The 25,181-nt window shown below is 39.0% G+C and overlaps 4 protein-coding genes across 6 annotated transcripts in view; 2 read left to right on the forward strand and 2 right to left on the reverse strand.

The window, feature by feature from the left end:
- The window catches only part of LOC146458735 (uncharacterized), a 257,490-nt gene that overhangs the window by 78,953 nt on the left and 153,356 nt on the right, over positions 1–25,181 (reverse strand). The gene's annotated exons all lie outside the window — the stretch shown is intronic.
- LOC146458736 (uncharacterized) overlaps positions 1–25,181 on the reverse strand; it is a 256,692-nt gene that overhangs the window by 50,983 nt on the left and 180,528 nt on the right. The gene's annotated exons all lie outside the window — the stretch shown is intronic.
- The window catches only part of LOC146458738 (uncharacterized), a 94,167-nt gene that overhangs the window by 25,285 nt on the left and 43,701 nt on the right, over positions 1–25,181 (forward strand). The gene's annotated exons all lie outside the window — the stretch shown is intronic.
- Positions 273–23,917, forward strand: LOC146458739 (putative skeletal organic matrix protein 5). Of its 2 annotated transcripts, XM_085090330.1 has the most exons (6): positions 273–354; positions 480–575; positions 11,917–12,057; positions 12,684–12,726; positions 23,017–23,143; positions 23,251–23,917. In XM_085090330.1, the coding sequence occupies exons 2-6, from the start codon at positions 494–496 to the stop codon at positions 23,773–23,775; spliced, it is 918 nt and encodes a 305-aa protein (XP_084946456.1). In that variant the 5' UTR covers positions 273–354; positions 480–493; the 3' UTR covers positions 23,776–23,917. The 2 variants fall into 2 exon arrangements, with proteins under 2 accessions (XP_084946456.1, XP_084946455.1); XM_085090329.1 differs by lacking the exon at positions 273–354 and having other exon boundaries at positions 420–575.

The following is a 25,181-nucleotide window of genomic DNA, read 5'->3' on the forward strand; positions in this document are numbered from 1 at the left end:
GGTGACACTAAAAATAAGTGACACTGCCCCTTTAATTAGTATGATAAAAGTTAAGTTACAGATGACTGTTTTAACTCACCAATCACACGCAAGATTCGTGCGAGGCTATCAATTTCCACGTTCGTGCTAATGACTTTGATCACGACATTCTTTTTTTTTTTTGACGATTAGAAGGAAGCTACCACGAAGTTGACAGTTGACAGTTAAAAACAATATACAGTTTCATTTAAAATTGTTTGACCTTAGCGCAGACAAAACAGTTCGTCCGATGTGGAAACGGGAACACAAGAAGCACCTAAAAAGACCTTGTCTTGCGCATCTACAATAGATTGCATAGCTCGACAGGCTCTCAAGGTAAGCGGATGATCTCACTTTTCAGTAATATTTGAATTTTTTTTAAAAATGCAAAAGTTATCAAAACAAATTTCCTTTTCAAAAATCAATGTGGGATTTTAGATTGACTACTTCACCGTTTTTAGCGACAGAATCAAAGATGGCGGTTATGAAAGCGTTCCTTCTCCCTCTCATCTTGTTCCCAGTGACTGTGATGACAAAACAGCCTACAGGGACTGAAGGTAAAATATTGAAACTGAATATTTAGGTGCTATAAGCTCAGTGTAATGAGTTCATTGTTCAAGAAATAAAAAAGTCAAGCCAATAAATATAATTGTTTTAAGACGTAGCGGGTAGAAAAATATCGCATGGTGCCTAGGTTTAATCAATAAACAGATTCCGAGATATACAGTAAATGAATATGAATATAATATATATATTTAGCCAAGCCTAAAAGCGGAGCTCCAATTTTTTTCATAGCATGTATAGAAATCTGCTTAGCGTATGAACGTAATAACGTTACTACTTCCTCATTCTTTCTGCAGTTATATATATTTTAGTGCATATGCAGCAAAAACTGTCCATTAACAATAACAACAACAATGTAATACAGAGGACAAAATTACATACTCCTGATAGGTCGAGCGGCGAAAATACTCGCTCCAGATTGGCTGAGCACGCCAGTTCTATATTTCGTTGGTTTCTTCATTTTGTGTCCAAAAATAACGAGTTCGTTCAAGTTCTTTGGAGTTCGACTGTTTAAGCCGAGTTGTTTGTACCACAAATACATGGAAATCAAGTGCTGCAGCTAGAAAGAAAATTCCTAAACGTTAAGTTTTCGTGTCTTACAAGAAACAGCAAAATATCATTTGCGTCAAAGCTAAAAACTTGGATCGGATTGACATTTGTTTAGCTGAGAAACTGAAATCAGTCATGGCAAACAAGTGCTTTCACCTCGCTACTTCTTCTTACAACGAATGATAACCGAGCATAACAGTGTGCTTTTGATGGGAAGAAGGAGCAGGTCAAATTCAGTGGAAGAAATTACTCCGGAAGTTCCTTCTTTAGATCCACCGTTTGCTATTTTTATCGATCTATTTTCGCGGATTTTCAAGCGGTAGGAAGCTTCACAGCGCAGGTTAACAATAAATTTATGCCTGACATTAAGTTTTATCGTTGTTAGTTTACTCCTAAATTAAACTTATATTCTCTCTTCATTGCATGTGTAAAATTTACAACTCAGTCAATATTGCTCCTACTGAAATTTAAATAAACGCCAAGTAAAGGAGAACACGGGGAAATCACTCTTGGTTGCTTGGCACAGATCTTTAGTGTGTTTAAAACTGAATGAGAACCGTGCGGTGCGAACAAAATTGCCCCGAAACAAAATGTTCAAAAATTAGTTTCTCTGCGAATATTTATCCTATCGAAGCGATTGAAGTATATCTGTAAAGCTTGAAACTCGTAAAATAAAGAAAAAAACATTGATTGTTGCTCAGAAACGCATTAGACTAGTAAACAGCTAGCAAGTTGCCTAAATTGGTACGAGTTGCGTTCAAGTTAACAGAGAAAGCAAAATTCACCGTCGTTTGCTCATGTTCTCCACAAATTCCTTAAATTAGGTCATTTCACGTTATTGTTTTGCGGAGGACGGCAAAGAAATGTATCAAAATTTAATTGCGGAGTGATTGCTTTTGTTCAAATGTTGTTGCTACCGTCGTCGTTGCTTAACAGGGTTCCCAGACTTATTTGGCGCTCGGATAAAAATGTTTGGAAAATCATAACTCAGTCAATATCGCTCCTACTAAAATAATTCTGGACCTTACAAAAATTTTAACACTTTAACGCTTGGCTGTAGCCCGAAATATCAGAGCGTTTTTAAAAAACTTGTGCGTGTTTATACAGTCCAAGCGCATGAAGGCAGAGCGGCGCAAATGAATTCCATGTACACGGCTCAAAAACAAAATGTTCAAAAAAAAATTTCTCTGCGAATATTGGTGGTATCACGGGTGAAATGTCTAAAGCTTGAAGCACATAACCTGAAGAAAAAATATCGATTCTTGCCTGGAAGAAAGCATTTTCGTTAACAAATGATTTGTAAACAACCGTCGAATTACACGTCATGATAATATTTTGGTGTACTGAGCAACTGAGCGACCCGGGGAAAATGTTTGGAAATTCAAAACTGTGTCAATTCTGCTCCTATAGCAATAATTCTAGTCTCTATATAAACGTTAACGAATGGAAAATATTCAGTGGAAAATAGTCTTTGGTGTTTGGTAGAATTATTTTAGAGCTTTTAAACTTGCGTGCGTTTACAAACACATGAGAGCCGTGTGGTGCGAATGAAAACAACACGACCACGAAAAAATATTTTTCAAAACTGATTTATAATTTCTACACGAATATCGATGGTATCGAGAATTTACAGTGCGTCGCACTGTGATTGACGATTGAAGCATCTGTCAGTAAAGCCTTAAATACGTAACATAAAGAAAAATTATCGATTGTTGCCTGAAAGAAAGCATTTGCGTTTACAAATGACCTGTAAACGGCCGTCGAATCACGGAAACATGATATTTTCTGCGAGAGCAAGGTAGCTCCCGGGGAAAAATGTTTGGAAATTCAAAACTGTGTCAATTCTGCTCCTATAGTAATAGTTCTAGTATCTAAATAGACGTTAACAAATGGAGAATACGGGAAAATAGTCTTTGGCTTTTGATACAATTATTTCAGAGCTTTTAAACTTGTGCGTGTTTACAAACACATGAGAGCCGTGCGGAGCGAATGAAAAAAAAAAAGGGTCATGAAACAAAATGTTCAAAAATTAATTTCTATACGAATATCAAAGGTATCGAGAATTTAATAAACGATTAAAGTATCTGTGTAAAGCTTGAAACACGTAGCATAATAAATTATCGATTTTTGCCTGGAAGATATTATTTTAATTTACAAATGATCTGTTTAAAAGGCCATCGGAATAGGACTTTTTCACTATGGCGTCATTTTACTACAACTACCAGAATCCTTCCTGTTTTTCTTTTCTCATGCTAATTAGAGCTATTGTTCTTTGCTCTCCACTGGGATTACAAAATTTGCATTTGAAAAGGAAAACGAAATGAATTCTGGTAGTTGTAGTAAAATGACGCCATCATGAAAATGGCCTATTACGTAAACATGGTATTTTTTGCGAGAGCAAGTTATTAAAATAGCTCCCGGGGGAAAACGTTTGAAAATTCAAAGCTGTGTCCATTCTTCTCCTAATTATTGATAATTCTAGTCTCTAAATAAACGTTAACAAAAGGAGAATACGGAAAAATACCCTTCGGTGTTTGGTAGAATTATTTAAGAACTTTGAAACTTGTGTGTGTTTACAATCACATGAGAGCCGTGCGGTGTAAATGAAAAACACGACCACGAAATATATTTTTCAAAAATTAACTTCTTCTCGAATATTGCTGATATCGAAAGCGATTAAAGTGTCTATGTAAAGCTATTTGAGAGTTCTGAAAGTTGCCATAACTGATCACAAACGGGTGATATAGACAAATGTGAGGCCTCTTTAAACTTACTTTTCCGGCCAGCCTGCTCTAACTTGCTATCTATCGCTCGCTTTCACGTTGAACTTTGCTTAATCGTCCCCGCTTTTCATGATTTCTTTCTCTCTCTCTTTCTCTTCTTTCCACGTTTGTCAACATATCCAACGAAAACATATAAATTGACTTTGTATTTTGTGTTCTTTATCATTTCTGTTGTAAACGCACCTCGCCCATCGCCATGCAACTTCCCGCCAAACAAACACGGGCGCATTAGCATTGTGGGATTGCGTACCGTCGGACGGACGGTCGTACGGGTGGACAAGTGACGTCATAACCAAACCAAAATTTTTCGCTTTCACGGGTTACCAAATTCTCTTAGCTATGGGGCTCCGCGCTCCGCTATGAATATATGAAACACATATTTTCAACTGCGTATAAAAGATTAAATAGAAGGAAGATCCTCGAAGTTAGTGTACAACTTAAAGTGCCACTACGATCAAAATTTTGCACCTCTTTTTTTCTTCAGCTTTGGAAAGTAGAAGTGATAAATACTTACCACGCCAAATTTTACATCGAAATTCCAACGGGAAGACCAGTTATTTTAAACGCGAAGTTCAGCTTCGCTGTGCCGCCATTACTCGAACGACAAATGGCCGTGAAATACATAGAGAGCTGGATCTAGTTGCACCGACAGGAATATGACGTCATACGCGCACAACAACATGGCCTGCTTTCGAAAGTTCGATCTCGCGGAAAGAAGACATTTCTTTTTATTTTAGTGGGCCAAGGGCCGTCTTTACAACGCACACGTATTGTGGGCACCCGAACGAAACCTAATGGTGGTTGTTTGAAAATTTATGGTTCTGAAATACGTCAAAAGGGGTTTAATTTCTTCAGACAAATCGTCTTTTTGTACATCGCACCGAAGTACTTAAGACATATCCTCTCGACGACTTCGACAGCTGCCTCGAGGGAATCTCAAACGCAAGGACTGTCATACCATGCTACTGCCTCGATGCTTACTTTTCCAGGGTAAAGCGAGGGACTAAGTGAAGCGATTAGGCCAAGATAACTGATCGGAAATGAACTGTTTTCATGAGTGCGTGCAATGAAAGCAAGTGGCGCGGAGTGGTGGTGTGTATGTTTTGTTTATAGCTCATTGTAATGCTTTGTTTGTCTAGTGTTCATTACGTCTACTTCCTATATGTGTCATGCTTCGGTAAAATAAAAGTGCATAGATACTCCATTTAATTCAAAGAAATAATAATAATAATAATTGCTTGTGGTATAATATTGACAATCAACTGCCTCGAGTTTTTCGAATGCTCTCTTCGTACAAAGCACCCAACACATTTCTGAAAGACTTGTTTGCCGACTGTAGAATACACAGCAAGGCGAGATTTTCGATCTGTATTAAATGAGCAATTGTAATTAAAAGTGTATATGACACGAAATCTTTTATTAGCTTATTAGGAAGAGCTTTCAAAATGATGAAGAATGGCATTTATTTTATTGCGATAGCATTCTTGGTTGCCGAGTTATTCAAGATTTAGGATTATGCAAATTAGACAACTTGTGACGTCACAAGTCTGACACAAAATGAAGGGAAATCACAAAAAATGGAATATCTCTAAAGCCTTTTTCTGCATAGAACTGAAACTTTGTAGAGTTGTTATACTCATCACAAAGTTTCATGATATGATCCACTATGACATTTCCATGGCAACACAATGGGCTCCAGGCCCTCACCATCCAAAGGGTAAAATCAGAGTTTCCCTTCCCAAGAAGCGCTTTTTGCTCTTGATGTTTATTCAGTGGGTGTGAGGGAATATGGACATTACGCAGCACAAGTATAAGAAATTCTGTTTGACTTTGGAGCAATAAATAAGGCATTTGTCATTTTGGGAAGGTAGAGGTCTGGTAACGAGTACGTTGCTATGGTGACATCATAGCCACTATCACAATGTGTAGTTCTGTCAGCACATCAACCCTGCAAAATTTCAACCCTGTAGATGTAGTATTTGCGTACATATTCCAAATTTTGTGATTTCCCTTCATTTTGTGTCAGTCTTGTGACGTCACAAGTTGTCTAATTTGCATAAGCCTAAATCTTGAATAACTCGGCAACCAAGAATGCTATCGCAATAAAATAAATGCCATTCTTCATCATTTTGAAAGCTATTCCTTATAAGCTGATAAAAGATTTGGTGTCATATACACTTTAAAATGATTGTGACATTGACATGAAAAATTGATCTCTATATATTGAAACAATCACATGATATGTGAAAGTACAGGTCAGATGAAATTTGCAGGCAACTTTCTAGCTGATGTGGACCTACTGACACCCCAACTTGTAAAATTATCTAATGTAACCATCACTGATTACTGTGAGTCAAGAAGGTCTTGTGGCAATCCTATTTGGTCTGTGTTATTAACTAATTATAATACCATTATTGAGCAATTGTTTTAAACATCACTTGTAAAGATGCTTTGACTGCACCTTTGTGCAGACTTGCAGTGAATATTATACATGAAAGTTATCTTCTGGGACAAGTCAAGATAATATCTACAATTTAAACCATATTAGTTTGTACTAAAGAGAACAAATGAACCAAATTGACAAAATTATGAGACAGTATTTTGTCCAATACCCTATTCTAAAGAGTGTGGAAAACTACCACTGCTTGGTAAATTTCATCTTTGTGTTTGAATTAATTTTGTATTTGTGCCTTCTTTTGTTTTCTTGGCAAAGTCTTTGATATGGACAGCCAATTTTATAGCATTTTTTGTACGACATAAAAATTTCTAACAAAAGTATTGCACTGTTTTGGTATATACCAGAGACAGTACAAAGGCATCAACAAGGTCACCTAAGCACACCATGGTAAATAGGACTACCCATGGTAAATAATGCCATAGTAAATCTCGCTTAGCTTTTAGTTTAGATCTGTCAACGACACTTCCTGGACCTTAAAATATTGGGATCTGTATTGTTTGGGTTAGTTTAGGGAGGCATGAAGGCATTTTTCACAGTTACAGAACATAGCTTGTCCAGAAGAATGAGCCAGGTTCTTACACTAAGGTTTAAATTGTACATAATGTGCAAATTTATAAACGGAAGGGAGAGGAGGAGAACTACCAGCAAATTTTTGCAATATTTAGTATTGATATCATATCATAGGTACTGGTAATGCATGCAGACTGAATGTGTGTGGGTTTTTTTTTAATATTGGTGTCATAACCATGTCATCAAGAACCACAATGCTGCAGGCATGGTGAGAGAAGACAGCAAGACTGGCCTCTGACTTCAAGGGTAAACTTATCTTTATACAGGGAAGGTTTTTGGCCAGTGGGATCATGGTATGCACTCTTTTGCTCTAAGTATTCTCAGTGTTGAATATGGTTATCAGAGAGGGCCACAGCAAAAGGCGTACCTTTAAATTTGATCCTAGAAACTGCCAACAAAGCTGATAGGACAGTCTTCAAAAAAATCTCCTGGATATAGGTCAAGGACATTAATATAAACAGTGAAGGGATTATGGAAATTGTTTACTGATGGCCAATTATTTTGTTGGCTTGTTCATAGTGAGGGAGATTTGAGTGTTATGTCATAACAGCAACAACAAAAACAAAACAAAAAAGCCCCCTCCCCCCCCCCCCCAAAAAAAAAATAATAAAATGAAATAACGTAATAAATGTGGTATTATTGGCATAAAAAATGGCTTTGATATTTAAAGCTGGCCCTGTTCTTGGTTCTTGTTAATTTTTTGAAGGCCAAAGTAAAAACCCAAAGGTATCAACATCCAACATAAGAAAGCCAGGGCTATTTGACAGATGGAAAAAGCTAAACAGAATAGAAAAACAACAAACACATAGTATAAGTATAAAGCATGAAAATGTTTGTGGGGTCATGTAAGATAAAAATTACAAGATAGAAAAAAATTAAAATGAAGTTCATGTCGCTGAACAAAAACAAAAAATAAGCTGTGGTTTGTGTGAAAATTTAAGTTAAAGTTTTTTGGCTCTTAATTTAAAACACCAAAGAAAAAAGACATTAAATCTCATTTCTGGTAGAATCTCCAAGAATAATTAAGGTATATCTGTGGAAAGGATGGTCATTCTTTCATAACTATAATACTTCAATTTTATGTCTGTGAACATTGTGTGATTTTGTGGGAAAAAACACAAATTATACTGTTAGACAGCACAGTGTTATGCTGGCTCTTCACACTCAACATGTAAAATGATTACAATAAAATATTATAGTGTCAGTTTTAAATGAGATCAAGAGGCTGGTTTGCTTGTTTCACTCAGATTCACACATCCTCATTGACCAAGGAACAAACATTACTGAAATAACAAAAATGGGTGAGATATGATGCAAGCCTACTAAGGTTTCCTCCTTAGCTGTCCTCCTAAACTTTCTTATTAATCTTTAGTTTTCCAGCTGCATTTGAGGGCTTTACAACAATTTATTGTTGAATGTCACTTGGACTGTGGCGTTAAAATATTAGGCCCCTCATGATCACTTCATTTACTGCTTGAAAGTTGTAGAATGAGGAAGGGATCTAACCAGGTAATACCTGGTAGATTACAGCCCTGTAGTATTGTAATATTGCAAATATTCTGTAGATTACAGCTATAGCTACCCACTTTTCAACTGAAGTTAATTATACATCCTTTTAGTTTTGTCAAAGCTTTATTGAACCATAAAAAACGAGGTTAATAGTTCTTTTTTTCTTGACTCATTATGCAGCTTCGATTGATACTTGCGAACACCATACACGCCACCAACATAACATCAACATGTATTGGTCTGGAGTTATCCATCCTATTCAATAATTTGTTGCTCAAGTGCTTCTGCGAATAGTGATTAGGTTCTGTTTTCTAATCCCAAATAGAAAACATACCCAGAATATTAAATAACCATATGTCTACCTCCAATACAGTTGCTGAGTAAATGCCGGAGTGAATACGTTTCTTCATCGGCTTTACATGTAAATCCCAGGCTTGAATGAGCTGTTCGCGTGTCTTCGAAGCGTATTCTTTGCAGTCATACGACTCCAAATCCACCGCCAAGGAAATTATAATCCAAGATAATCGGTAAAATTGTCCTTTAGGTCGCTTTCCACCAAACTGGAAGGCGAATCTTACAATTAATCTTGCCTATTCACTTACTTTAGGACCTACGATTACTGTGGTTTACTGAGTTCTTGCCATGAACGCACGATGCTCGATGCGCGTATGACGTCACACAAAGATCTCATACAAGCAACCGCATTTTAGAATCACCACGGGCGTCACTTTGCCGTCGGAGTAATGGCGGACAGGTTTTCGACGGTTTTCGGCCACTTATTCCTAGGATCAGTAAGCTTGTATAAAGCTAATTAATAGCTATTTTTGCAATTATGAACTCATTACATGGATTGGAACACGAAAAGGGCGAAAATAGAAGTAAAAATTTTCGTCGTAGTGGCACTTTAAGCAGTCGCGAACTGAAAAAAAAGTCAGGCTTGAACGGGATTCGAACCCAGAGATAAAACGATTATATGGAACTGTTATGGCCTGCTTAGGGAGCGAACAAAAATAACCATAACCAGTTACTGTATTAAATTTTACTCGCAATATCGATTGTCGCCCATTTTGTGTTCTGGACTGCTCTAAAGCCTTTAATAAGTCACATTTTAGCGAATTTTGATATCATTCTTTGCCTAAACCAGCACAAAAGCTGTATACAAATCTCATATTTAGCAACTACGTGATCTGTTCGTGAGTCTGGGTACCCTGTGGTACAATAGGACGCCTTTTGGGGGCTGAAAGAAATTTTTCAAGTTGACACGCTGTAGTAACTCAATGAAGTGCTAATCCTATAGATGGTGACATGAACACTGGACACTCCAATGAAAACATAGATAATGTATGAGATAAGAGGTGGTTGAACTTATTCAACTTTTGCTGCTACGGACAATAGATTGCTTAAGGCCCGGTTCATACGTCGAACTTTACGTGAGCCGAACCTAATGCCTATTAAGGTCGACCCAAATAATTAAGTTCAGCAGTTGATTCAGACGTCGAACCTAACTGAAGTCGAACCTGAATTAAAGCTAAGGCGAGAAAGTAGATTTTCGTGGTCAGCGGGTGTTGTTTTTACTCAACAAGATTCAAAATGGCGGGAAAGATGAATTCTGACATGGAAGAGCTTGTTTGGTAAAATAATAAAGACGGGCCAAACACGGCTCCTACTGGTCGAGATAGGAAGAATATGACCTTCAAAGCTAATTTACTCTTACGAGTACGTCTTTGAAAGATCTCCCTTTTCAGTACGAAAGTAAGGAAGGGTATTTGTAGATCTCCCTTAGCAGAGGCTGATTTTCCATCAAGTGTCATTTACCAGGAGCCATAATCAGGGACGGAGACCGTAACGAGATGCCATTTTGACTTGTGGGCTTGTCTCCATGTGTTGTACCAAAAAATCTATTTTTAGAAAAACATTGCGCCATATGTGCGTGCGTGCACGCGTGTAAACGGCCAGGATCGCGCGTAGAGAAATTAAAATTTTTTTCTACCCGTTCAAAATGGCGTCCAAATTTTAAAATTCTGCCAGGGAATATCTCCTCAGTGCCCACATTTAAGGAAGTAGACTCTCACAGCTGCTTTCCGTGTCACATATAAGGTAGTAGCCCCACGCAAATTTGCGTGTATTCACGCAGGTTTATGACGTGTGGGGGGGGGGGGGGGGGGCAATTTTTTCTAAAAATAGATTTTTTTGGTACAACTCATGGGGACGCGTGGACCCCACGCTTACGGTCTCCATCCCTGATTATGGCTCCTGTATTTACTCATCTGAATTGTTTTAGGTTAGGCACAGAAGGGCGATATTCCATAACAAACCTCAAAATGTTTTTGCGGGGTTTTTGTTTGTTTTGTAGTGCCGACATTCTTTCGCGGAGGTCGACTTCTGAAAGAGTTTCATTTATAAGGTTATCGAGGTAACCTCTGTTGCGTAATCTCTTTGAATAGAGTAATGTTTTCTTCAAACGTTGTTTTTGAAGATTTTGTTCTGAGAAGTCTTGACGCTCCGCCTTTGATATAGCCTGTATTGGAAAGTTTCTGTCGGTTTGAAGTGCGTGTGCACATCAAGAATATTCTTTTTTTTTTTTTTAATCTTTCGCATCTCAGACAAGTATATTCAGTCGTTTCGAAACAAGAAGAACAAGCACATTCCTCTTTTCCCGCCATCTTGTTCAGAATGAAGTCCTTTGCGCACATGCCAACTCGATGGAATGCACAGACCTCTGGGATAGATATAATTTATATAATTTATACGTAACGTATGCATTTGGTTCGGCACATGAAAAGTTCGACGTCTGAATCGAAGTCGAACTTTTGCCGTTCTATTCGACTGGCGCAGTCGAATAGAACGGCGGGTCGACCCAAATACAAATCTGTTGAGCCTAACTGATTCATACGTCGATCTTTACATGCGCCGAACCAAATGATTAGGTTCGGCTCATGTAAAGTTCGACGTATGAACCGGGCCTTACTGGAAACTTGCTCGTTAATATTCATACGTTAAAATGACACTGTTCATATCAAGGAAAAAATTGTGCGCCCCCATTGTGACCCTATCACTTTTCCAGAGTCCCCCCAAAACATGTTCCTAAAATTCCAGGCCCTCCCTCAATATCTTCATGCCCCCCCCCCGCCCCCCCTACCATAATAAATGAAATTTCCCTTCGGTAAACCGTAGTTCTATTTAGGCTAACCGAAGTGTTATTTTGGGCTAACCTAAGATTCCCTTCATTTAATTTCAAGTAAATAGTTTAAGATATGGAAACGAGTGCTGACCGTGACATGAGTCACTTCTACCGAATTATCACGAATTATTACCCTGTAGTTACGAATGGCTTCAGCTATCATGATTTTTCTTTGACTAAAAAGATTGGTATTTTTCAGAAGTGATCAAAGGGTGGTTATGCAAAGACGTTGACTGTAATCATTGAGATGGTTCTTACCGCTTTCTTTTAAAAACTGTTTGCAGCTTCCCCCGAGGAAAAGAAGGTTGTCAATGCGATCAACAAACAAAAAGATGAGATAAAGAAACAAGAAGTAGACGTTAAGAATCTAGTTGATAGAATAGCAGCAGAGATTGAACGCGTGTACAAGTGCACTGAAGAACCAGGTAGGCAATGAGAAGGTACAGACATTAGTTTTTAACCACAGTCGAGTTGTTGGAAACACGACTAACGCCAAATTCACTCCCTTTAGGAAAAATAGGTCAACTAGGATTATTTTTCTCCTCCTGAAAAGCATTTCTCTGATATACGGTTTGACGACAGCCAAAGCCCAACTAATGTAGGACCAGGATAATCTACTGGCCTTTAAAATAAGTGACTTGAAAATAATTCAGTTAATTGATTGAATAACGCGTATCCGGGTTACCTCAAGCCTGCCTTGAACAACTAGAGCGAAAATGAAAATTGTACTGAATAATGTGGAACGGCATATGACAGATTAAAAACTTGCTCAGCCGGAGAGGACATTATCTAGAACAGACGTAGATCATAGACGACACGAAATTCTTTTCGATGATGAAGGTATGATCGTACCGCTATTTTTGCCAACTCCTTTTTTGCGGGGGAGGGACGGGGCTTCTTTTTGACTGAGAAGTGTCTTGTCGCTTTTTGTTTTTCCAGTCTCCGTCTAAAGAGAACTGTATAAACTTGGTTAATTTATGTATTACATGTTGACAGTTACCTCATATATGTGCATCTAGTTGAAAGTTAATGCAGGCAATTTTCTTTGCAGCCCCACCTGCCTCTTCTTGTAAGGAACAGTACGAGAAATACAGGTAACTTTCTAAGCTCTTCCAGTTATAACACTAATGTTCATGATTTATTTATTGAACTTAATTAATTAGGTGGAGAAAATTACGCACCCAACGACAAATGTATGAAGCTATACTCTCTAAATTTTCTTTCACCTGAGTATCTAAGCGAGCTATTTGCCAACCTTTGTAACATAACTAAATATTCGTTGGGAGCGAAAAAAACGTTCACTTCCATTAATCTGCACCAACGTTTTGAAAACCAGTGCTAGCTACTGTGGTGCGGTACTTTGGAACAGCTTACCTCCCGATTTCCGGCAAACAGAATCACTTAATGACTTCCGTCATCAGCTGTCCTCTTGAAGCCTTTTCAGCAATAGTATTCTTACAGGCAGGGCTTTGATATAAAAATTGTTTTCTTCTTTTTTCTTTCTTTCTTTCTTTCTTATTTTCTTTTTCAGGCAGTTTGTAAATGTTAGAGTAAATTTCTACACTGATAAAATATAATCTGTTCATGTTGTCCTTCAGCAGCATGGTTAAAAATGTATAAAACTGTTCAATTGAGGCCTTAAACTGCTGTTTAAAAACTAAAAACTAAAAACTGAAATCCAAGCTTTCGCCGATCAACGGCATCATCAGGGATGAGAAAATATTCCGCGCGCGCTGTATATATATGCAAAGAGAGTGTACGGTGAAGGGTGAAATGTGTAAAAAATGTGGCGTATGTGTGAAAGCTATAGAAATAAACTATGAGCGTTATACAAGGTTCTAATGATGGATTTTAGTCTCTAAAATGAAATATTAAAATAGCAGTTCCGCGAATTCAGTACATTCCTCTCGGGAATTGAGTGTGGGCTTGTATTTTCTGATGTAAAAGCGTAGATTAGCGGGATCGTTTTCGCTCATAATAATTTTGATGTTAATGCCTTTATGGTCGTTGTTCTGGCAGGAAGAGTTGTGCTTTTTAACGGAGGAGTTATCGTTATTGAGATGTTCTCCTACGCGGTCATGGATGAAGCGTGTTGTGCTACCAATGTATTGTTGATCACAGCTGTTGCACGTGAGCTGGTACACTGCATTTCTTCGTAAACACAATCCGGTGTTAGCGATGGGGCATTTGTCTCTGGTGCATTTGCGCTCCGTGGAGGTGTGGGATAGGGCTTGTCTGAGCGTGTAGGACTTGTGGGCAACGCGTACTGGAATGTTTTCCCTTCTAAAAATGTTAGTGATCTTGTGATTGAGTGGTTCAGAAATGTAAGGGATTTTAAGGTACGACCACTCCATGCCGGTAGGCTGAGAGTTTCGTTGAAGATTTTGTGGGCATTTTGCCTGCTCTATACTGTTCTCTGGGTAACCGTTAAGGCGAAGGATGTCATCGAATGCGCCCAGGTGTTGTTTTGTAGATGTATTTGATGAGCATCTGTCTTCAATGCGTTTTCTCTCGTTGCGAATGAAGTTGAGTTTGGATTTGGTTGGCATGGCTGACTGATAGTGGACAAATAGTGGTTTCTTGGCTGGCTTTTTGTAGAATTCAAAAGAGCTGTTGCCATCCTGTGATATGGTGACTTTGAAGTCCAGCAACGACAGCGACTGGCCATTCAGATTATTGAAACTAGGCTTGGGCCGAGCCGAATTCGTCCTCGTGAAGAAAATATTCCGCAACAGCGAGTCCCTAGCCGCCAACAAACAACGACTCTCGTTTCTCCGCCAATGCTCCAAATTCAATGTCTTTCCAAAGACCATTGCAAACCTCAAACTACCATATGACTACGGGATTACATCCATCACCGAAAAATCTAAACTTAGAACCAAACGCTTCGTCCTGAACGAAAACAAGAGAGCACTACGGAAAGTCATCGCCATTAAACAACACGAACAACAACAACTCAACGAAAAGATAACATCGCAGTTCTCACCTGAAGCAGCATCCCAGATCCGCTCCCAAAGATACCTGGCATACAACACCGCCAGCAACCTACACAGCATAAAATTCCTTGAACTACTGAACAACCTCAGAAAAGATACTATCAGTAACTACACCTCAGATAACAACTCACCTAACCAAATAAACACAGCTTCCAACCGTAACAGCAACATTGACACAAGCAACACATCAAACCAAACGAAGCTAGTCACCGACCTCACACATAACCTCAACGCTCAAGAAATCAACCTCCTATCCAAAGGCCCCAAGTTCAGCCTCTCTTCTGGAGTCAATGAACACACAATCACGAGCATCAATATCGCATTCTACAGACTAGCAAACCAAATAAGATGGAAACGCTATCGCGAGTCAACCCCTCAAAGGTCAGATTTTCTCACCTATCCACAAACCCGACACATCTACACACCCCAGTCTGAAGACGAACTTGAGAACAAGTTGCAGAGGATTCATCATAAACTCCAAGTCACTCTCAAAGCACTACAGCCCCAACGGAAATGGTCAAATATTGACAAAACAGACAAGAAGACCATAAAAGAACTTAAAGAGAAGAACTACGTATGCCTTCCCAGCGATAAAGGTACTGAATTCTGCGTCATACAACAGGACACATACACACGGGTCGCCCTTGACCATCTTAATGACGCCAACACCTACCAAAAAGTGTCCCGCATGTCAGCCAAGACAGTCGAAAATAAAGTAAACACAGCCTGGAAGAAGATCTGCCGACAAAATGAATTCCCTCCCTTTGTCCAAAAGAGCTTCCTTGCGTCAAACACAGACCTACCCAAATTCTACCATCTCATCAAGACCTACAAAGCAGGTCCCGATATCAAAATACGACCTATCGTATCCAATGTCAACGGACCTACCCAACGGATTTCATGGCTTCTCGCCAACGCCCTCAAACCTATGCTAAAACATGTCCCAGCCCATTTAGAAAACAGTCTCGAACTTATTAGATGCATCCAAGCTGGCGATCTCACCACAAGCAAAGCGCTACCTTATCCATGTAGCCTCGATGTGGTGTCCTTATACACCACAATACCTATACAAGAAGCCATCACCAACGCTACAGACAGAATACAAAACTCAGTACTCCACCTCTCCAAACAAGACGTCTTAGACCTCCTCCAAGTCATGCTAAACAACATGTACTTCTCCTTCAGAGATCAAGTTTTTCGCCAAAAAGAAGGCCTACCTATGGGTTCTAGCATTTCAAGCATATTGGCCATCCTATTTATGGATAAACTTGAATCCATCGCCCTCTCCTTGCACCTTATGATAAACCCTTACAAGAGATATGTAGACGACATCTATCTCCAAACGACTAATGAAGAAACAGCTGACCACTTCCACAAGATAATAAACAATGTGCACCCTAACTTGAAATTTGAAATCGAAAAACCACAAACAACACCGAATGGCCAGTCGCTGTCGTTGCTGGACTTCAAAGTCACCATATCACAGGATGGCAACAGCTCTTTTGAATTCTACAAAAAGCCAGCCAAGAAACCACTATTTGTCCACTATCAGTCAGCCATGCCAACCAAATCCAAACTCAACTTCATTCGCAACGAGAGAAAACGCATTGAAGACAGATGCTCATCAAATACATCTACAAAACAACACCTGGGCGCATTCGATGACATCCTTCGCCTTAACGGTTACCCAGAGAACAGTATAGAGCAGGCAAAATGCCCACAAAATCTTCAACGAAACTCTCAGCCTACCGGCATGGAGTGGTCGTACCTTAAAATCCCTTACATTTCTGAACCACTCAATCACAAGATCACTAACATTTTTAGAAGGGAAAACATCCCAGTACGCGTTGCCCACAAGTCCTACACGCTCAGACAAGCCCTATCCCACACCTCCACGGAGCGCAAATGCACCAGAGACAAATGCCCCATCGCTAACACCGGATTGTGTTTACGAAGAAATGCAGTGTACCAGCTCACGTGCAACAGCTGCGATCAACAATACATTGGTAGCACAACACGCTTCATCCATGACCGCGTAAGAGAAAATCTCAATAACGATAACTCCCCCGTTAAAAAACACATCTCTTCCTGCCAGAATAACGACCATAAAGGCATTAACATCAAAATTATTATGAGCGAAAACGATCCCGCTAATCTACGCCTCTACGAAGCATTTTACATCAGAAAATACAAGCCCACACTCAATTCCCGAGAGGAATGTACTGAATTCGCGGAACTGCTATTTCATTTTAGAGACTACAATCCATCATTAGAACCTTGTATAACGCTCACAGTTTATTTCTATAGCTTTCACACATACGCCACATATTTTACACATTTCACCCTTCACCGTACACTCTCTTTGCATATATATACAGCGCGCGCGGAATATTTTCTCATCCCTGATGATGCCGTTGATCGGCGAAAGCTTGGATTTTAGTTTTTACTTTTAAACAGCAGTTTAGGGCCTCAATTGAACAGTTTTATATACTGATAAAATATGTTTAGCAAAACATTTAACAACCTTATTCCATAGTGATGTATTTGCCATGTGAATCTTAAATTGCAAAGTCTCTCTAATTTGTGTCCACCAAAAGTATCGACTCGGTTCTGTATCCATGGATGTAGACGTCAGGACTGAAGGAAGAAAAAAATTTCCTATCATTGGTCTTTCCTTTTCAGTGACTTTTAAAGTGGACAGCAAAATTTGGCCAAAACTGGAAGAGTCACAAATGACGTTAGTGAAGGTACTTTTCTACCTCGAAGGGAGGGAGGGGTGTATGTGAGACGTAGAGAATCGTCTCACCACCCTTCCCCAATTCACACTCACAATAACACTTAGTTCCAAGTTAAACAGAATGAACATGTAATTGTGTTATCGTGTAGTGATAGCATTAGCTCTAATCTAGTTCGATAGAACCAAGACAAATCAAAAGATTGCTGTTCCGTTTTGGCCCTCAAGAAAGTTTGCTTTCCGAATTCTGCGTAAAGATTCAAGAATGAATTCAACTTATCCGATGAAGCATTATAATAAGCACTTCTCGTTCCTCATATACCATATTCCATACTTTAGACAAATTCAATATTTTTTAAGATGGACTTTGTTGCAGAAGACCTTTGTTCTATCTGGAAACGGGGAATCAATTTTATTAAGGAAAGAGAATGGAATCGTATTATTTATCGCTGACAACCTTATGTTGAAGGACTAATTTAATTGGGATTTTAAGAGAGAATGTCGTTGAAGACCGCGTGATATCAGTAAAATGTGGCACATGCTTCAAAAATTCAAAATCTTCATATTTCGCTCAGAGATACCCTATGATAAGCCAACAAACGTGATATATTTTTTTTGTTCAAAGCTGGCTGTATTTTCAAGAAAATTCTCAAAAACTGTAACGGGCGCCGACCGTCATAAAATGGCGGAAATTAGTGCGTCGAGTAACAACACAAGAACTTCGCTCGTGTAAAGCGCAAAAGGAAGCACGGTTTTTTCAAATTGGTATATTTGTGTAAGAGACATTGGCAAATGATTCAAGTCTAAAACCAGGATTGTTTACCTAGCTGGGAATGCACGACAAGAGTTTAAAAATCACCAATATTTCATTGTTTAAAAATCTCATTTTGGAGCAGTTTTTCAATAAACATTTTTCCCATGCGGTATAACTCAGAAGCGCTTGAAATTAAGGCTGTAATTAGTGGAAATAGTCTTCTTTTCAAGGATATAAAAATTAGTCTGGGGCTCTTAACTTCTGCACGGAAAAAACACGCTCTATGTCGAGAAAAATCACAAACTCCACTTGTCAACAAACACAAATAATCGAATTAGAGTCTGTTATCGAAGCCGATATTCCAAGCAAATCTTAGTGCTTAGCACCCTATTTGATTTAAAAGTCAACATTACAAGTTTACCTTGCAAAACTAGTGGCTGTAGATTGCTTTTCATCGCCACTCTCCCTTCAAAATTGTTATCTTCCCTTCGACCATGTTTACCAAAGCACAAGTAATCAACAACCATAAGTATGACTCCTGCATGAAACATTGCAGTTCCTGACAGATTTAACCATATTTGAGTCTCCACACAGCTATAGCAAATAAGGTAACTAAATTGTACAATTAAGAACGATGATGCGATTATCTATAGTCGCAGAAGAAGAAATTTTGCAGCCCGAAGACGCACACAAGAGGAATCGTCTGTAGAATGAGACGATCATGTTTGTTACGCAATGAGACCGAGCGCGCAGGACACCCAACAAAATTAACAACCAGATTATATTTTTTTCCGCGGCAGTTTGTCTGCGTCCGACTTCAAGCTTAAAATCCCCTAGCTGACATGGTACTAAATCTGTTACCAGCTTTTTATCTTTTAGGATGGGATTTTTTAGTACAAATGTTTTACAAGCAGATGCTTTGTACATCGTGCACGTGCAGTGGACAGAATGGTACCACTCGGGCTGGTGTCAAATGGGCACACCATGTCCAGGTTGATAGCCCGGCCTTGCCTGACTTTATCGACGAGACTGAAACAACAAAAGAGAACCGCATTTAAAGGCAATTACAATTACTTCTTTACGATAAGAAAGTTCGCGCTTTATGTAAGCTACGTTCAAATAAATCAACCATTTATTAAAATCATCTTTTACATTATTCAGATGTACACTACGCGCGTTTAGCGAAAGCTATTCAAGGCGGGTAGTGTAACACGGGCCGGTGGTGTAAGTGTCGCCTGAAGGTTAGCCTAACAGTGGTATAAATGCCACCAATGCTTTTAGCACTCAGCTTGTAAGGCCAATGAAGAACATACTTAAAACAAAAAGCAGATAAGAGCCTGGAAAACGAATCTTATTGCTGGCAGATGCAGCCTAGACAAAGTGACTGAATCTTTTTCATGTAAGGCTGTTTGCGATGAACTGATGTGTCAGTGACATGCTAAAAGACAAACAAATGTCCTTTAGAAGGACAACATTTTCAATGCCCTTTGTAACCTCAGCTAGGCTTAGCTTGAGCTACACAGTTCCATATGGCCGATGAATCCGGATTAATTGCAATGTACAGTCACGGCATATTCCTACCCAAAGCAACGATAATTATAAGGATAACTGTGCTCCCGAAAATAAAAAAAAAAAACAAAAAGTTTCTAGAATAATATTAGGCACCGCAGGGTTCTAACCACGGCCGCACCCATACTCATGGTCAGGAATATTTAGAGAAGAAGGTTAGACCCTCAAATGGTTCGGATGGCTACGTTGAAATTTTTATGGCGGCCCTGTCTCCAATTTGGAGATGTAAAAAGACCACTGTAATGAGCCCTGGATATGACCACTCTCAGTACCAGCGATTAGTCTGAAGGGCTTCTGAGGGAATATAATGAGACTACAAAATTGTGTAACTGTCAGAGTTCAGTTTATTTGAGAGAACTTAACGAAGTTCTTCACAGATTAGTAGCTACGGCTATAAAAAGTATTCATAATAATAATAATAATAATAATAATAATAATAAAAATAAAAGCATAAGCGTTGCATTTATAGTTGGGTTTCCAGGAAAATAAGCATGTTGGTTTCATTTACGGAAAAAATCTTAGTTCGTGATAAACATTATAATTAAATTATCGCACACCAAAAACAGGCTAGTTTTTAAAAATGCGAGCTTCTTGTTGCAAGTATATGTTAATTTTTTTCCAACTTACGGCTTTTCGCTCAGTTTGAAAATAAGACACAACTTTTAAATTTCATATTGACCTTCCCCTAACATGAATTAGCAAAACTACGTTGCCTTACGGGAAAATTTGTACCTGTTGCCTCTGGTACGTCTTAGATAGTCTCCGAAAGCGCCTTCTTAATACCGCGGTCAGCCTTGCGCGATTTCCCTTTGGCGTAGCTCGATAAGGTATCGTTGGGAACCTCTCCACCACCCAATGCCCAAAGAGGAGGGATGAACTGGACAGATGGTCATGCCCGAAATGTCACAAGGTGCAGTGAAAAATTGAAGACCGTGCTAAAATTAAGTTGATCTCCGACTCAACATCACTTACGCCGACAGACTGTGTGTGTGCTGAGATGCTTTTTCCGCATGAAAGCAACGGGAGGATAAGGGCACTTTTTTTCTTTTGCTCGTCTTCGTTTATCTTGGGAGCACTGTCCCCCAGCTAATCTCTGAAAAGAGCAATTGATATCCATTTCATGTGTTATCCGGAAGGACAACGTGGCTGCGCGATCATCTGTTTGTTTAAAAATTTTGAATGACGCGATGGTCATTATATCATTAGTATTGGTTCACCTTATTAAATTTGGTTTTCTTTAGTGTTGAGCGCTCCCGCTTTTCCCTTCCCATTATTTTATTACTACTTTCCTTCTTCTAAATTTTACATTTGTTTATTTCCCTCATTTCTTCCTTTGTTTGCTTACAAGTTCGTTTTCTTTCTTTCTTTTTTTCTTTCTATCGTTCGGGCTGCTTGTCTGTTGGTCGATCGGTGGTTCTTTCTTCCTTAACCTATCTCGCTCTTTTTGGCGTTTTTTCCATTTGTTTTAAGAATTTTTGATCACAGAGTGTCTTTTTTAACAAACCAAAATTATTTCCTAATCCGCAAAACTGAAGGAATATTGGTAACCAAGCCTTCCTTGTAAGGAGTGTGATATGTCATTGCGTGACATACAAATGATATGCATGGATTGAAGAAGTCAAAACGACAGTGTCGCTCAGTAAAAAAATCTCGCTCAATGGTCATTTTTTTACGATGAAACAAGCTCAGTTGTACGTTAGAGAAAGATAGCAGATATGGTGTATTGAAACTGCGAAGAAAAGCGCCGATGTTTGTACAAGAGCCACCCAGGTATCGTTCAGATAGTTGTTGATTTCGTAAACTCGCTGTCAGAGGGAAGATGGTAATTTTGAAGAGAAAGTAGGAATGAAAACCAATCTACAGCCACTGTTTTAGCAAGGTAAACTTGTAATGTTGACCTTCTAATCAAATAGGTGCTAAGCACTAAGATTTGCTTGGAATATTGGCTCCGATAACAGAGACTAATTCGATTATTTGTGTTTGTTGACAAGTGGAGTTTGTGATTTTCTCGACATAGAGCATGTTTTTTTCGTGCAGAAGTTAAGAGCCCCAGACTAATTTTTATATCCTTGAAAAGAAGACTATTTCCACTAATCACAGCCTTAATTTCAAGCGCTTCTGAGTTATACCGCATGGGAAAAATGTTTATTGAAAAACTGCTCCAAAATGAGATTTTTAAACAGTGAAATATTGGTGATTTTCAAACTCGTGCCGTGCATTCCCAGTTTAGTAAACAATCCTGGTTTTAGACTTGAATCGTTTGCCAATGACTCTTACACAAATATACCAATTTGAAAAAACCGTGCTTCCTTCTGCCCTTTACACGAGCGAAGTTCATGTGTTGTTACTCGACGCACTAATTTCCGCCATTTTGTGACGGTCGGCGCCCGTTACAGTTATTGGTAATTTTCTGGAAAACAAAAGTAGAGCTAAACATAAGAAATACACCACGTTTATTAACTCATCATAGAGTATGTCTGAGCAAAATATGAGGGTAGTCAATTTTTGAACCCTGTGCCATCACTCACTCGGTCATGAAAAAAAGGCGCTCTTAATTGTCAAAATGGTGTGTTCCATATAACCAAGAACATACCACAAGATTACTAATCCTGAAAAAGGCTTCCTTTCCGAATTGTGCGTTAACATTCAAGAATGATTTCAACTTATAATTAAGCATTATAATAAGCATTTTCCTTCCTCATTCTGTTACCTTTGAGCCAATTTCTTTCTTTCAATTCAATTTTTCAAGATGGGCTTCGAATTCGTTGCAGCGCATCTTTGTTCTTTCTGCAAACGACAACCAGAAACAATGCTTTATTTCTCTTATGAGTGTCCCTACTCAAGTTCATTTAGGAAAAAACTTGGAATCATATTATTTATCCCTGACAACCATACATTGAAGGATATTTTAATAAGGATTTTAACACCTCAAAACGCCTCTTACTTAATTACCTAAAAGATATATTTATGGAGTTGCAGAAGGAAGGAAGTAATTCCGAATCCCCAAAATGCGAAATTATGGTTGATGAACATTACATTTACACAATGCAACACAGTAGTTACAAAACAGTTCGGTTGCTTAAGAATAAAACAATGACTACTACTACTACTACTACTACTACTACTACTACTACTAATTGAACGATGTAATATAATGTTTAGAAATAACACAATGTGCAAAATTTTTATCAGCTGTTTTGACGAGAGGTTGAAGTTATTATGCACCTTTGTTGTAACGTTACGAAACTGTGCTTTTTCCGGCTAATTGTAATCGTCTTATCGTGACGAAGAAAAAGAGTAATAGAGTTAAATTGCTCCATTCGTACAACAGGTCAACAAAAAGTCAAGTGTACACGCTGATTTTTGGTTCAGAAACGATTCCTGTTTACTGTCACATGGGAAACTTTGGATGTGGAGATGGAGGATGGACGCCGGTCATGAAGATTGATGGCACAAAGGTAAAATTCATTCTAGTTTTTACTTCGTTACTCTTCCGTTTTCGTTTTGCTTTGCTGATGTTATGGTTTTTTGATTCCGAAAAATGTTTTTTTTTTTCTGTTTTCAGCGCACCTTCCATTACGATTCTATTCTTTGGAGCAACAAAACTACCTACAATCGTGCAGGAGGGCAGACTGGGTTTGACCAAACGCAGACGAAGTTGCCAACTTACTGGGGCACGTCCTTCTCCAAGATCTGTCTTGGGATGATGGTCCACAATCAGAGCAACTTTGTTGTCATTGACACTCACGCAAGCTCCCTATACTCACTAATCGCTGACGGGCAATACCGTGCTATCCCACTGGGTCGTGACACCTGGAAGAACCTCCTTGGGCCTGCAGCCTCCTTGCAGCGCAACTGTAACAGGGAAGGGTTTAACGCAAGGTGTACTTGGGGTGGGCAGGTCTTTTCCAAAGTAAGGATCGGTATCCTGGGTAACCAGGAAAATAATTGTTTGAGCTGCGACTCCAGAATCGGGTTTGGTACTGGAGGACACCCTGATGACTCCAACACGTGTGGAAACGTGGCTGCCTATTCACCAGATAATGGTGAGAGGTCCATCAAGGCCATGGGGTACATCTTGGTGCAGTGAGTACTAAAACTGGCAACAGATGTCAAGTTCACAGCGACAGTGATCTTCAGAACACAATACGGAAACTCTTAATTTTATAATTCGAACCAGGTTAGCACAAGAGATGAAAATAATCTCATGATTGAGAGTAAAGGACGTGCAAAACGAAGGTAAAATAAATAATTGTATACACGGTTAAAAATGTTTCATTCCTTTCATGATTCCCTTTTACGTGTATTGCATACATAAGTGAGAGAGACCAACTACAATCAAGGCCAAAAGGGCTAGGAAAAATTCGCATTTATGCGTACGCAGGCAACAGAAAAATGGTACGGGAGAAAGAAACATACCCCTTCACCGACCCTCGCCACCTTACAATGTTGAACCCGTGAAGGACAAATGCCTTGCTAACTGCAACATTGCATGGAGGTAAACAGATAACTTGGCTTACTTTCTAAGGTCACACAATTGCAAAAGTCACAGTTAAGAACATACTTTGTAAGATTTGTGCCAAACCCCTTAGTCCTTGATTGTAGGATTAAAATCAGAGCCCTGTTAAGAGTTAAACAATTCCACAAGTATTGGAGTTCAAACAACGGGAAAATTCTCAAAAATATTGAAATAATGGTCACATTGTACTACTTCATCCACAGACTCAAAAATAACAGTCACAGAATAATAATGATCAATAACTTGCAATAGCTGGTCACATCACCACGGAACAGAGGCTAGTCCTTAGCCTGCGAGTAAGCTCTCTTGGGGGTGGAGGTGGGAGGGGGAAAGTGGAGAGAGCTTGCAACGATATCTCAGAAGTTTGTACGCCGCCCCCAATACTCCCCGCGGCTCCCCGCTGTCCTAGCTGTCGCAAACCGGAAACGATAGCAAACGTAAACAAACATGTGAAAGGTACAATGTTATCAGATACACTTCGAAAGACGGGAATCCTTGCTGACAAAAACTATAGTTTCTCTGACCGAGTTTGCATACCGTGTGCCACAAAAATCAGAAAATTTAGTGAAGGATTTAATTTAATTGTTAGCACACTAAAAGCCGATTGCCCAAAAGGTCGAGGTCACAAATGTATTCCCAACGGTCAAGCGAACCATGCCAACTTTAGTGTCAACGCCACAAAAACTACTGGGCAGAAAAAAAGTCGAAAACTGCACACAGTCCGTGGGACTGGGAAAAAAGTGACAGCGTAAACGTAAAGTTTTCCAAAATAATTGCATGGAAAGCTCTGCCTTTGCTTTAAGGGTAAGAGAACTCTATATTTTGGCAGCAACAAAAGAAAAAACTCTTTCTTTAAAGAAAAAAATTGAAACCGTCCGAAGGGGAGGGAGCCAGCTTTGAAAAATTGATATTGCCGAATTGGTTTGTCCAGGCGATTGGTTGGAATTCTATAGACATTTTCAAGCACACAGTTGCCC

The sequence above is a fragment of the Pavona decussata genome, unplaced genomic scaffold (genome assembly GCF_977016875.1).
Source record: "Pavona decussata unplaced genomic scaffold, jaPavDecu1.1 SCAFFOLD_229, whole genome shotgun sequence".
NCBI lineage: Eukaryota > Metazoa > Cnidaria > Anthozoa > Scleractinia > Agariciidae > Pavona > Pavona decussata.